The 14,116-nt window shown below is 35.9% G+C and overlaps 2 protein-coding genes across 2 annotated transcripts; one reads left to right on the forward strand and one right to left on the reverse strand.

Annotated features, from left to right (window-relative positions):
- Positions 1-1,887: 1,887 nt before the first annotated feature.
- LOC124639425 (peptidoglycan-recognition protein LB-like) lies at positions 1,888-10,943 on the reverse strand. Its single transcript, XM_047176782.1, has 5 exons — positions 10,788-10,943; positions 7,917-8,006; positions 6,140-6,347; positions 2,289-2,407; positions 1,888-2,172 (listed from the first exon to the last, which is right to left on the reverse strand). The coding sequence occupies exons 2-5, from the start codon at positions 7,999-8,001 to the stop codon at positions 1,988-1,990; spliced, it is 597 nt and encodes a 198-aa protein (XP_047032738.1). The 5' UTR covers positions 8,002-8,006; positions 10,788-10,943; the 3' UTR covers positions 1,888-1,987.
- On the forward strand, positions 3,771-5,144 carry LOC124639423. The gene has a single exon (XM_047176780.1). The coding sequence runs from the start codon at positions 3,872-3,874 to the stop codon at positions 5,024-5,026; it is 1,155 nt and encodes a 384-aa protein (XP_047032736.1). The 5' UTR covers positions 3,771-3,871; the 3' UTR covers positions 5,027-5,144.
- Positions 10,944-14,116: the final 3,173 nt, after the last annotated feature.

Below are 14,116 nucleotides of genomic sequence, written 5' to 3' on the forward strand. Positions count from 1 at the left end.
AAATATAATGTACGTACGCAAAAACTTAAATCAATTTATTGTTAAAAGTGATATACATTCCATTTATACAAGAAACAAACACAAACTAGTAAATGAATCGATTTTAGGGAACTGTGTCCGATTTTACAACATACTGCCTAAGTGTGTAACCGATCTCACTGATAAAATTTAAGAACACTGTAAAATCCTCCCTAATTAAATAAGCTTATTATAAAATTCAAGATTTCGTTGACGATAAATATATATGGCGATAACTCATCTCTCCATATGTGGCAATTGGATTGTATTGATTTACTGTTTACCTTTCAGTTGCATTGTATAATTTTATCAGCTTACTATTGTTATGTGTAATAGAATGTTTGTGAAAATATTACTTTTTAAAAGAGTGTCCATGGAGTTTCTTGCCGGCTCTTCTCCATGAGACCACCTTTTTGGAACCGTGCAAATAATGTGACGTTTCATAAGAGCAAAGGCCTATTTGAAATTAAAAAAATATATATTTTGATTTTGGACTGCTGTGCATGAGGTTTCAGGTTCGATTCTTTTGTGAGGCAGAAATGGACTTGTGGTTTTTAAAACTGGGTGGGAAACTATCACAAAGTAACCCAGAGTCTTCAAGATAGTGATTGATACACATCGGAGAACACGTTTATGTCGGTCCTGCGCCGATCGTGTCGGAGTAACGGAATAGTGAGTGCACTTGTAAGTATCTGCTCAAATGCTTGCGTACTATAAGATATCCTGCGCAGCTGGCTGATCTTCTTACATGAGAACAGCCGCCGTGGGGGATATTCAGCTAGAACGCCAATATTTGGTGAGTCCCCATTTGTAAATTATAAAAATGAATATTAAGAAATTATTACGTAATGTTCGGAAATAATGAAAAAAACTCAATGCAAATGTACATGGTACGTGCTGCAAAAGTTACGTCACCAAGCTGTTATCGAAAAAAAGGGACACATCGATAAACAAAATATCGATAATTTGTTGGAAAAAAATTACAAATGCTTTGAGGTTGTATTTTATTTATTTAATCAATTTGAATCTGATACAGGGTCGAGCGGATCTTCAAAATCTGAGTCTGAACTGCAGCTATCCGTGACGTTTATTATTAACGGTTGGTCAATAATATTGTCGAATTGTACATCTCGGTTTTAATATTTTAATAAAAATCAATGTATAGTAAAATAAAATATAATAAGGCCGTTGAATGCAATGAAGGCAATGAAATGCACCTGGCTGAATGACATGACCTTTGCAAAAAGTATTTTATCGCAGTTTCGCATCACTATTACAACTGTCAGTTGAAACGTCATAAGGATCATCATTCGCCGCGATAGGTATAATTAAGTATGTGCTGATTTCCTCAACTTCGATATCGATATTAATAGTCGGTATTTGTGGTTAACATTGCACTTGATACATACAGTGCCACTACTTACAGGCCCCGATTGGCGGTGAAATCCCAAATAATTGATAAGTATGTATTTAGTGATTTAGCCCATTCATGCAATCATGGAACATCGTCAACTTTCTTTGCTAGTGTTTGCCTAGAGGTCGGAAAGCGCACCCGTTTTAAGCTACGAAATCACTGTCAGAGATATATCTAAGCCTAAGCTACTGCATCAATAACCCCACTTAGTAAAATTATAATTGAACGTCGGTATGAATGGATGTATGTCCCTCTTTCACGAAAAAACTACTGAGTCTCGCTTAAGTACACACAAAAATGATAAGTAGACTTCTTTTTAATGGATTGCGGGAAGTCCGTGGGCGGAAGCTAGTAACACATAAGAACTGACCAGGGCAAGTGCATTTCTTATGCACGGCCGAACATTTTGACATTGTAATAATCAAGGAAAAAGGGGATTTACGATAAAAACACAGTTTAACAGATAACAGTCGTTTTACTTATTCAAATAAAATCACAGTATTTGTACGTGTAGGTTCGAAAACATAACTCTTTTGTTGCAGTCCAGAATTATAATTACAAAGCCGGTGTGAAATGGTCCCAGGTGGAGATTTCGTTGAAGAGTGCCTGGCCTGGGCATTCTGTGGCAGAGACCTGACGATGGCCAATGAGCTTGTAGTCAGGACTGATGTAGCCTAGCTGCACTCCAGCTTCTATCAGTTCTCTGAGAGACTGAATTTGAGCCGCTGGGGGCAGATTTTCTGAAACAAAACAAAGGGACAATTTAGAATTTCGAAGTTCTGAAGATAGGTTAAAATATTGAACTGTAGGTACTTGTATTATATTCCAAAATTAAAAACAAATGAATGCTACCAACCGACAAAGTCACCAATCATGCAGATGCCGATACTCTTGACGTTGTAAGAGACTGCGTGTGCACCGACCACGTCCCATCCACGGCCCTCGTATACTGAGCCCTCACCTCCTACGGCAAAACTGGAAAAGAAAACATGTTGTTAGTTAACATATCAACAACTAGGAATATAATGAGTAATAGGCAATGTAGATGAGCTTGGATATGAAGACCCTGTTACAGCCTTTTTATCGTCCCACTCCTGGGCCCAGGCCACCTCTCACACGGGGAAGGATGAAGACCCTACTCGATATTTTTACTGTTATTATTCGCGAGTAGAATTTGAATGAGGAATGTTTTTTTTCGCAATGAGGAAATACCCGAAATGTTTATGGGCTGTGATGTGAAACAGAATCGATCCTTAAAAGCCTTTCACTAATTAATCACAACTTTTAAAATACCTATACTTGTCGAAGCGTAGGCAGGTTTCTATACAATGTACTGTAAAAAACGTCTACTACAATAGGTTCTTTGAACAAAAAGAGGGATTTCCAATGCGGGCCATATACGGGCAAAACCAAGTCACTGTACCCCGAACTATTACAAGTTTATTTCACTACCGGGATGTTCCGATACTAATCTCAAGTGCATTCAAGAGCCTCTTACCGAATAGACTCACGCGCTTGACGCATGCGGTGAAAAACATGCCACTCATCACTATCGTATATATCAGTAAAGTGTATCGGTCTACTCATTGTTACTACTACTACTTATACAAGCTGTTGATTTGCATCCGTGCCATATTCAAGGAGGTAATTATGCTAATGATTCTCGACCCAAATCAATAAAAAAATTGGTACGTAATTTTTTTTCTTTAATTTTTTTTCGGAATTCCGTAAATGTCATCTAGCCTTATTTAAACTTGGCGCGTATGTTACTGGCATTAAAACCGTGCTGCACCCTCACACAAACGCAAACACAAAGCATACGCAACGATCACTCATAAATTTCATTCATAAAATTGGATTACTTTGGAAATACCACGACATTACAATGACAAAAAAAGTAGTGCATATTAGTTATTTCCCATCTACTGTAATTCCAATCGATTATTTACGTATTGTATGTCCTCCTCCTGAACTATGGCACAAATGCAAATCAACACCTTGTATAAACGCAGTTGGTTAAAACAATAGAAGTAAATAAGTTGTTTGCAATACTGTCATTTAAAGTAATACATGGATAAAACTGAAAAAATATGTTTTCCTGATGTGTCGACGCATTTATATTTAAAGAAGATGAATAAAGAAGACAAGGAAATATTTTTGTGATACCTAAGTTCTTATATGATGGGCATATAAAACCTAAATGGATGGTTACAAAATTATATGAAACCATAATGCACGTGTTTTACAATAATAGTGTTTTTTGTGAATTCTTTCAGGAACCTTTTCTAATGATACGATTTCTGTTACCTATTTTCAATACTCAATACTACAATACAGTGTATCGCGTTCATTCGTTGACATCGGACGCGTTTGCACTGTTCGCAGAAATTATTTTAATTTCGTGCCGAGCGCGGCGTCAGCCGCCGCTAAGTCGATACCATGCGTTCGGAAGAACTCGTGGCGAACGAGGTCCTGGCGTTCCTGCAGTACCAGCTGGACGTCATGGATGAGGTCAGTGTGACCCAGATTTGCACCTCGAACTTCACCGAGGAGGAGATACGCAGCGCAAAGAAGCTGTTGTACGAGTCACTGCAAATGGCAGACCGAATGCCGACCCGCAGGCGAGATGAAAAGGGAGAGAGGAGTCTCCAAGACACTATAAGGCTGTTAAAGGAGACCGACCCGGACGACGTGCCAACGTTCGTGGCAAAGGAGTTGCGGAAGCTGCCCTCGGTCACTTTCGATCACGTCGACGTCACCAGGCTGTTAAAGGACATCACGAGTATGAGGTCTAGCCTGGTCGAGCTGCAATTGAAGCTGGAGGCATCACAATCCACCATCTGTGATCTACGTAGCGAGGTAGCTGAATTGCGAAACTCTGTATGTAGGTCACACGCGCATGCCAACAGCGACAACACATGCCACGGACAGGTCAACGCATCGCCGCAGCGCGCCGAGTCAGCAAAATTGCACTCGTCGCCTGCCGTCGCCACTACTAGTGATGCGTCACCGTGCCCCGCACTCCCCGCGTCCCCTGCCCTCGGGACACCGACAAATGTAAGCACGTCTAGGCTTGGACGTGTTTACTCGGATGCCGTAAAGCGAGATCCCGTCCAACGGCCACCCAAAGCTACTGTGGCGATACAAAAACAGCCCGAAGGAACCCGAGGTACGGTACAATCTGTACCATGTAAAGGGAAAGCTGATGCAGATGGTTTCGTCAAGGTGGAGAGAAGGAAGAAGAAGCCATCTAGCCGAAATCAATGCGGAACTGCGTTGACTGGTCCGAACATGCTGCTGCGCCCCGCAATACCGACGACGCAGCTGTATGTTTCGCGTTTACATCACTCCACGAAGGTCGAGGAGATCGTGGAGTATATACGAGTCAAGATGAACTGGACCTTAAGAGTCGAGAAGTTGGAGCCGAGACACAATACAAATTTCAAATCGTTTGTGGTACGTGTGCCGACTCAGCATCTCGACATGTTCCAAGAACAGTTTTGGCCGAAAGGTGTCGTTTTCCGGCGATTCCGCGGGAGGCTACGCGACACCACGCAGTGCAACACGACACCGCCTATTCGTGTCAACAAATAGACTTGACGATTGTTTTTATTTTTGTATATATTAGTTTATAATTATTTTAATGTTAATTGTTATTTGTGTATTATATTTTCTATGGGCCCTAGTTGCCTGAATTAAAGGAATAAATAAATAAATAAATACTCAATTTGTGCAATCTACCTACTTACCGAAGCCAACACCTCACCTATGCGTATGTGTCTGTATGAGTACCTACATACAATTCGTTGTAGAAAAGTTGTATAGACTTTCAGAGCTTGTTGGAAAATTCCTCAATGTCAGAAGAAAGATTTGATGGAGACTTTTCTTAGGTATTATTTCGATACACACATTAATATACTACAAAACATTAGGCATATGCATAACAAAGCCAAATCAAATAGGTATCCATAGTTCCTAGTTCCTACGTTAGTAATTTTGGCAACACCTGTGACTGAACACGATATTATTAGCACACAGGTAGGCGACTGCACTGATTTGTTGTGTAGAATGTGCAACATATGTGGTCTAAAACAATCTGTTTTGTTCCTATTAGGAATATTTTTGCAACATGCTCGCTAGAGCGCAGAACGAAGGAAATCTCCGCTCTCTAGAAAGAACGATGAAGGAATGCTCTGCGTCTGTTTACACATGAAAATATTTTAATACGTAAAGAATGCTATACATATAAAGTGATCTTGTTTTAACTCTGGTTCTCTGTGTATTTAGTCTAAGCGTTATTTAATGAAGATGTGCACTGTATTATGTGGACTGATATATGTATGTAAGTCATTATTTCTGTCGCTTAAGGAAAAGGCTTTCTCATCTTTCTTTTAAACTTACTAATGACAGGTGAACCGGACTCGGGGTAAAGTCCCCGAATAATTGGGTACAGTGCGTGACACTTTTATGGACGCAATTAATCATACATAACTTGCGAAGAATATCATGAATTGTACGGTTACAAAATATTGCACAAATAATTAAACTTAAACTTATTAACAAACCTATTTCTGTTTGTTTGTAAGCATTATAAAACAAATGTGGCAACAACGAATTGAGATTCTTGCTGGTAAGTTCCGCTCTTGAGCTTATGATGATGTAAATATGAGTATAATTTATGAATGTTACAATTTTCTATGAACTCACTTGTATCCAATATCCTGCCATCCATTAACAAGCTGGTGGGCGTCCTGCATGGCTCTCATGTCACGTTTGCACTCGTCTTCCGTGTGGCAAAGAGGTGGGATGTAGCTGTGATGTACCACCACGTATGGTACCGGCAAGTTTAGAGGAGTCACGCCGTTCGGCGGCCGAGCACCCCATGTATCACGGGAGACGTAGTTGAATGGGTATGCTGTGAACAATAGTGTGTAAGTACTGTGATGTAATAAAATATATATCAACAGCCTAGAAGTCTAGGAGCTATTAATAGCGTAGCATAGCTTCAGTGAAAGCTTAAGCATAATGGAAAGAGTTAGCTTGGCATTTTAAATGTTAGTAGATATGGCTTAGTACACCTACCTACTTTGAATTGATTGTAGCACATGGATTGATGTTAACACAAAGTTTACATGCACAATAGTTCTTTTTTTAGTTTTGTTGATAATAAGTAATTACATAAAATGTTAGTTGAATATACAGGGTTACTTGTACGTAGACCGCATCCTTTCATGAGGTGATAGTATAGGTCAATACGGACAAATTTGACCATGGCATACACTGGGCAAAAGTTAACCCGTTTCAAGATAATCGAATTTCAAGATCAGTCGTCTAGGTACACGTATAAATTTTTATTATTAGTCAAAAGTCTCGTTTTTGTGGATTTTTGTGTGTTTATGGATAGAAGATGAATCACTTCATACTAACAAACCATAAAACTGTACAAATCACAGAGGAAATTATAGCGAACAGCAATTACTTTTTTAGTAGCTATTTTCTCAAAAATATTACTCTTCATTTTTTGTGCAGAATACTTAAAAAACATCTACATTTATCTAGCTATCCAAAACGCACAAAACACACACAAATCCGCAAAAACGAGACTTTTAACTAATTATAAAAATTTATACGTGTACCTAGACGACTTGTTAAGAAAAGATCTTGAAATTCGATTATCTTGAAACGGGTTAACTTTTGCCCAGTGTATCCCATGGTCAAATTTGTCCGTATTGACCTATACTATCACCTCATGAAACGATGCGGTCTACTTACCAGTAACCCTGTATAAATAAGGGTCAGTGGCTTAGTACACGGAACGAGATTATTCGGTCAACACAGATGATACGCTTGCCGCGGTCAATCATATGACTGGTCATATTAACGAAACGAAATCTCATTTGGAGATCTTTGACAATCGACATTCAACATTTCATTATTGAAAGTTTTATGTAGGTATCAAATTATTAGGTAGGTTTTAAAAGAAACACTTCAGTCTTCATAAAGCTTGGCATGAAAAATTAAAATTGTCGCCATTTCTATTATTTAGATTTTGCAAGTCAAACACGTTTATCTTTTGTTTAATCGTAAGTGAAATGATTTGATTGGCTGCTGTCATTTCCGTTGTCCAATCACAGCACGCTAGATAAGATTAATCTTAATATCTAGATATTGTTTTAACGCCACCAAAGATTAGATTCTATCACTTAGTTATGTGAGTTGCTTCGTGTTGAGTTTTTAACAATAATGACGTCTTGTCTTGAGCGGGCTATTTTCTCTAGATATTAAATAAGAAATTCGCTGGTAATAGAGGTTTTCTTACAGTAAAATTAAAACACGCAAGAATTATCCAGAAATATAGTTTTAAATCCATGACCGTTGTTTGAACTTTTTGGTTATCAAAGTCATTGAACTCGCCCCATAAATAGGTTACATATGAAGGTTTAAATGTAGAATAAAAAAAAGGTTTGTTCCAAATAAAACTTACAGTAATAACTCTTGCCAGTTGGAGAAGGATGAGCCGCTATACTAGCCAGCACACAGGCAAAGACAATGTACAGGAAACTAGCCATGGTTTCTGAAAAAAAATGAAAACCGTTTTTGAGTCAAATAAAAACATTTACAAATTAGAATCCTTGAACTTAACTTACAGGCAAAAAATAATATTTAACCTTTAATTTTAAAATTAATTTAAGTTCCTATTTAAATGTACTAATGCATAAAAAATAAAGATGCGGTCTGAACCCAAAAAGTTGCGGTCAGTCAATGAGCCGCTTTAGACACAAATAATTTATCCTTACAAATTAAAAACAAATCGACTTGACAGTTCTGTAATCGGGTTTTAAATTTTAAAATAAGAACAAGTGAAGATTGTAAACTTGTAAACACATTCGCGCCAAAATGTGTAATGATGGCGGGAATCGTAAGAGTTCAGTGAACCGCTACTAATAAAGTTCAAGCTTATATAGGCAGAAGTCACCACTTATTCCCCGAAATGAAATCGCGAATGACTAATAACTTAATTATGTAAAGACATTTTAAACACGGTATAAAACCTTATTAATTAGATGCGATATCGTAACTTTATGCGTAAGAACTGTTTATTATATATTTTTTTGTTTTAATGACATACTTATGGATTTTTATTTAATATTTTGGCAAAACTTGATCTGGTTTCATCTGTTTTAAAAAAAGTTTTTAACATCGAATAAGGCTGTCTGCGAAAACTAGTTTCACACGTGAAGCGTACATTCGCACGTGCTAAATTATTATTAGGTATCAAGTAGTAATATCACATTGTATGTAACGTTGGCTCATTGAATTTGAAGGGCCATCAAAACGCGAATTCATAGGTAAGTGTTTCATTTTCCGGGACTGTGAATCCGTGGATTCTTGGTTATCTGTTTATAATATCATACGATGTTGTACCAAAGATTACTTAACAGTTATTAGTTGTATGTAGGGCCTATAATTTTATTTGAAGCCACTTTTGGCAGCAGTTTCACGGATGGCAATACAGTTGATGGGGATCAAGGTTCTGCCATTCTTGAGTTATAAGTAGTATAACTAATACGACTTTCTGTTATATTATATCGATAATTAAATATACGATATTAAAAAACCAAACTTTTTTCGGCTATTTTATTTTGGTTCCACAATAAATTGACAAGTCCTTGATACGCAATAATTATTTTCACACGAGGTGTTATGATTCAATTGTTTTGCATTTATTATCAGGCACACTTATGCCCACGTGTCATTGTCAAAGTATTTTGAAGTTTTGAACGCAATCAAGGATAGATAAACTACGCTGTGGACATAAAATAAGTAGAAAGGGCGTAACTGCTATTTAATTTGGTTAAAGTTATGCCTTTCTTAGAACTTGTAATAACTAGGAAGACAACATTAGAAGTATTTTAGTGTTTAATATAATATGTATTTGTATTGTATTGTTTAAGTGTTTCTCTTTCTTATCTTGTAGTAGAAAATGTGTAAAATTGAAAAGGGTAAGTAGCGGAAAGTCTCATTTGGATAGCATGACTCAAGAGCATGACTACTTATTGGAAGACTCGACGTTCCCCCAGGTTGGGGGATTCGGGTATTTTTCCCGTGATGAAGCTATTATTACCTTTTGTCATTTTTGGATTGTTTACCTTATTTTTACGTTAAAATATTATTCAGTTTATTTATATAAGTATGGCAGCCAAATACGTTATTAAGTGCTTATTCAACATTTACAAAGCATAGCAAGCATGACATTCTTTCAGGATTTTGTATCTAGTTAATGTATCAACTGTTAAATCACTACATATTACAAAAAATATTATGAGTCACCGTATCTTCATAAGCAATAAGCGTAAAATCCGCTTTGATTAAATCTCAATAACTTTTGTAAATCATATTTCTATGATATAAGTATTTTTTTTTAATAAAACTGGAATCTATGTTATTATTAGAATGTTACTAGTTATCTATACATCTCCTAAAATGTATTTACTAGAATAACGGACGAAAGAAAATGTTTTTACACGCCAATTAAATTAATTATTACGTTTTTTGTCTAAGTATTCTTAAAAGCCATTCATTATTAATATCAATTAAATACCTATCTCGTATACCGGTAGGTGTGTCTTAACAACTTATTTTTTTTTTACGATAGAAATTTATCGCGGTATTTGCGTCATAATACTTAAAAATACATCTATTCTATGGTGAATTTAAATCATTATAATTACAATATTATTTTTAACAAATACAAAAAAGGTCAGTTTTTTGGTGTATCTTTATTTTTATAGTATTTTATGCCATTGGGCCGTATGGCCTAAACTACAACCTAATCTAATTTAGTTTATTCCACTTTTTTGCACCATATTAAATTCTTATGTTATCGAAGACGTAAACGAAAAAAGACTCACTAAATTCAAAACACACACACACTCTCACCACACACACACACACTCACCACACACACACACACACACACTCACCGACACACCCAAAATTTACCTATTTGTAATATCTTTCATTTTTCTTTATTTTCCGCATGCTTCTTTATTTTCTGCATGCAAGTTATTGTTACTGGGATAGTATACCTAATTATAAACTGTACCACGTCATTTGCCATATAAGACCTCCATATGTATATTGTATAATCGGGATCGGTCCTGTTTCTCCTAAGCTCAGGTTACTCAGTAGCCTATTTAGGAGTACAGCGCTTCACCCGCTTACTGGATTTTGTTTTTACTCTTATGTGCCAATTGTATTCACTCTATGTATAATCCGGTCCTTGTAAACAATAAATAAATTATTATTTATTATTTTATTTAAAATTAACCTACCACAAACAGAACCAACTTACCTTACAAAAAAACACTACCACAACGAAATCCAAAAAAAAAGAAGCAAGTAATTTAGTAGAAAACAAACACAATACGACTGTGTGTTCGTCAATGAACTTCTAGTATTTATATAAACACTTGTCGGTACATGTACAATATGTTAATGTACTGTTGATAATTACCTCTTTCAGATAATTCGGTGATACACACTGATAGCGACTGTGATTTATCAAACAAGATATTATTACGTTACTGATTGCATGCATGAAGTGTAATCTCTGTAATTGATATTAGGGATTTTCTCAGAGTACTTTTTTGTGCTCTAGAAGTAACGTTGACGTGATATCCCGTAGATATTGAAATCTTTGGCCACATGTAAATCATAGGAGGTCATATATTGTCAGTAACCAAGGAATGCCTATCTTGCCCGTTCTTCTCCACTGAAAGCTACTTTTGGAATAGGCAACTATAATCAAACTTATTTATATTTTTGACGTTCATAAGGCTAATTGAAATAAAATGATTTGGCTTCGACTTTGACTTTAACAAATGTTACTTCCCTTTACATAAAATCTCTGTACCACAGCTTAGGTATGACTTATCTAGGTGTAGGTACGCTTTACAAGTCTGCATGGAAAACCTGTAGGTATCACGATGTACCTACTTATAAGGAAATATTTTTCAAAGATTCGGATCATTCACTTTATCAGTTTTAATGTACTTAGTTATACGTTACCTATTCGAAGTATGTAAGTAGTAGATATAAAATAAAATCTGTAATTTCTTTGCGAGTTTACAATCATATGACAGGCCTTATACTTTTTGGAGACGTACAAAGAACATTGTATGTAATTTTCACAAAAAGCTTTTACAGAGCTTATTTCACTGTCTTGCCAAATACCTTTTATTTGTATTTCTGATTTATTGATTTACTATGTTTTATTAAAAGTTTAAAAGAGGATCTTAAACAAGGATCCTATCAAAGATGCAAAGATTTCGTAATATGCTGAAAGGAGTCTGGAAGTTACATGAGCTGTTTCATTTCGAACTTGCAATATAACATCACCCGTAATTCTAACCCTGTTGACGTATTCTTAGAATAAAATTATTAATTAGTGTGACAGCAATAACAATTGACAATAGGCTGGTAGGGGACTTACTGAAGTGTCACGACCTACACTAATTGGTTCGTGAATAAGGGACTTAAGCGAAAAATAGGTACAACACTAATTTATCGCGAATTTTATAGGTGAATTACATGAATATTGCCTACGACCTCTTTATGATTGTACAGTAAAGTTTTTATACAAATATACAACGGAATGTTAGGTAATTATTTATATAAATCAATGTTTTTAAGCTTTCCTGCAAGCTTTTGTAACAGCAATTCATATTGTTACATGCACATAACGATACTACCAGTGTATTATGGAACCGCGATGATGCCAACATATTAGGTACCTACTTAATGGATAATATACCTAATTATGTATTGTTGATTGAAATGATAATAATATATTTATCTATTTAAATTTGTCCTTAAGAAGTTCTAGGTCAGGTGTGATCAATATATTCTGGCTATTGGTCCGACTTGGTCCGACTAGACTAAGCACCTAAAATACTTGCGCTTTATTTGAAAGGTGGATAATTTTCATCAAAATTCCTCTGATGCATCTAAGAACTGTTCAAGATTCGTAATAACTTCTTTCAGTATTTAATTTACCTCATTTCCGTCACATTTTATTCGACCAACATCCGACGTCCTTTTAGTCTGGTGACAGGACATCCGCCATCTTGTTTTAAATTTAAATTAAAGAACTCTAATGATCGACGTCATGGAGATTATTTTATCTTGACAAAAGTACCTATTAGCTCGATTATTATTATTTGTATGTAGATGCAAATCTCACTTGGGAAGTCCCTTTAAATTAATCACAAGTTTACATAATAATATTGATGTATTGTGAAGTTTTCTATCATGTAATCATTTTATCAGGAGTGTAATCTTGAATTAAAATGTTGACGTAATGCTGCGTCGACAGCGGAAAGCTTTTCAATAACTTTGACGTCATATCTTTTTTAAAAGTTTAGAGAGGTGTCACCCAGAGTAGACCGAGTAAGTAAGTAAATATCTTATTCTTTATTGCACACTAAACAGTAAATACATACGGGATACAGACAGTTATGTACAACGGCGAGCTTAACCCAGATTGGGTTCTCTTACAGCCAACCTTAAAGCGATAGAGATATTCGATAGAGGTAGGGTAAATATCCTATGTACCTTTAACCTTACTGATGGTAAGCTAGGACCTAGTGAAGCAAGCATGAATTCAATAGTTCTGAATAAAAAACAGTTACATTCGTGAAGTAACATTTTTTCTGGACCCTAAAGTAAACTTGACTTGAATATAATGTTGCTTAAATTCTGTAAGCTCCTATTACCTTCTTACGGCTTTCGTACCCTTGAAATTGAAACACAGCAAAGACATGCAAGCTTGGCGTTATTGGACGGAATAATCCAGCTGCCTTTTTGCAAGAACCTTGTCATGTTATAGTCAGCTCGGCGCCTCCTTCCCGGTCCACTGATGTCCTTGGAACATATAATAATTTCACACTTGACTGCTCAGCAGATTCGGGAGCGGTGCTTACGTAATCAAGGCGCGCCGTCCGGAAACCAGGCGCCGGCCATTGTCAGGAATACTCTCTTACAAGATAATTTATGCTCATATTCAAATTTAGAACGATAATTTATTAACAATTTGGGTGTTTTTTTTTTAATTCATTTATTGGCTGTAAGTAGGTTTGTTGCGTTGATTTAGCAGGAACCTTAATGGTGGCCTTGTCAATAAAGTTGAGCTTTGTTGACCAGCAGTCAGTTTAGGGGTTGGTTCAATTTTGTTTAGAATAGGTGCAGTGACTATGAACCTTACTGCGATTATGTCAAGGAAAAAGGCTTATAATAATACCGACTGAAAGTTCGAAAGACTTCCGTGTTGTGAGTACTTTAGACTTGGAACTAATTTCTAAAAACCATAGCTATTAAATTGATTAAGTGTTTATCTACTTGATAATCATGAAAAATTATGACATGATTTCAGGTGTAACGCCATGTTATCAGATGGTATCACAAATCTGATTAAATTAAGTTTTTATAATGCCTAATAGTTCAAGTAGGTACTACTTTAGGCTATCTATATAATGCAAAAGAAAAGAAGATCATAAAAAAACAAATAGGTAACACCAAAAACCATTTATTAAACGTGTAGTGCAAAACCTCATTCAGAAATGTATATATGCATGATGCTTGCGAAGAATGAATTACTTTTCCCTACCTAAAGGTTTTTATTAA

Source organism: Helicoverpa zea, chromosome 19 (genome assembly GCF_022581195.2).
Source record: "Helicoverpa zea isolate HzStark_Cry1AcR chromosome 19, ilHelZeax1.1, whole genome shotgun sequence".
In the NCBI taxonomy this organism is placed as follows: domain Eukaryota; kingdom Metazoa; phylum Arthropoda; class Insecta; order Lepidoptera; family Noctuidae; genus Helicoverpa; species Helicoverpa zea.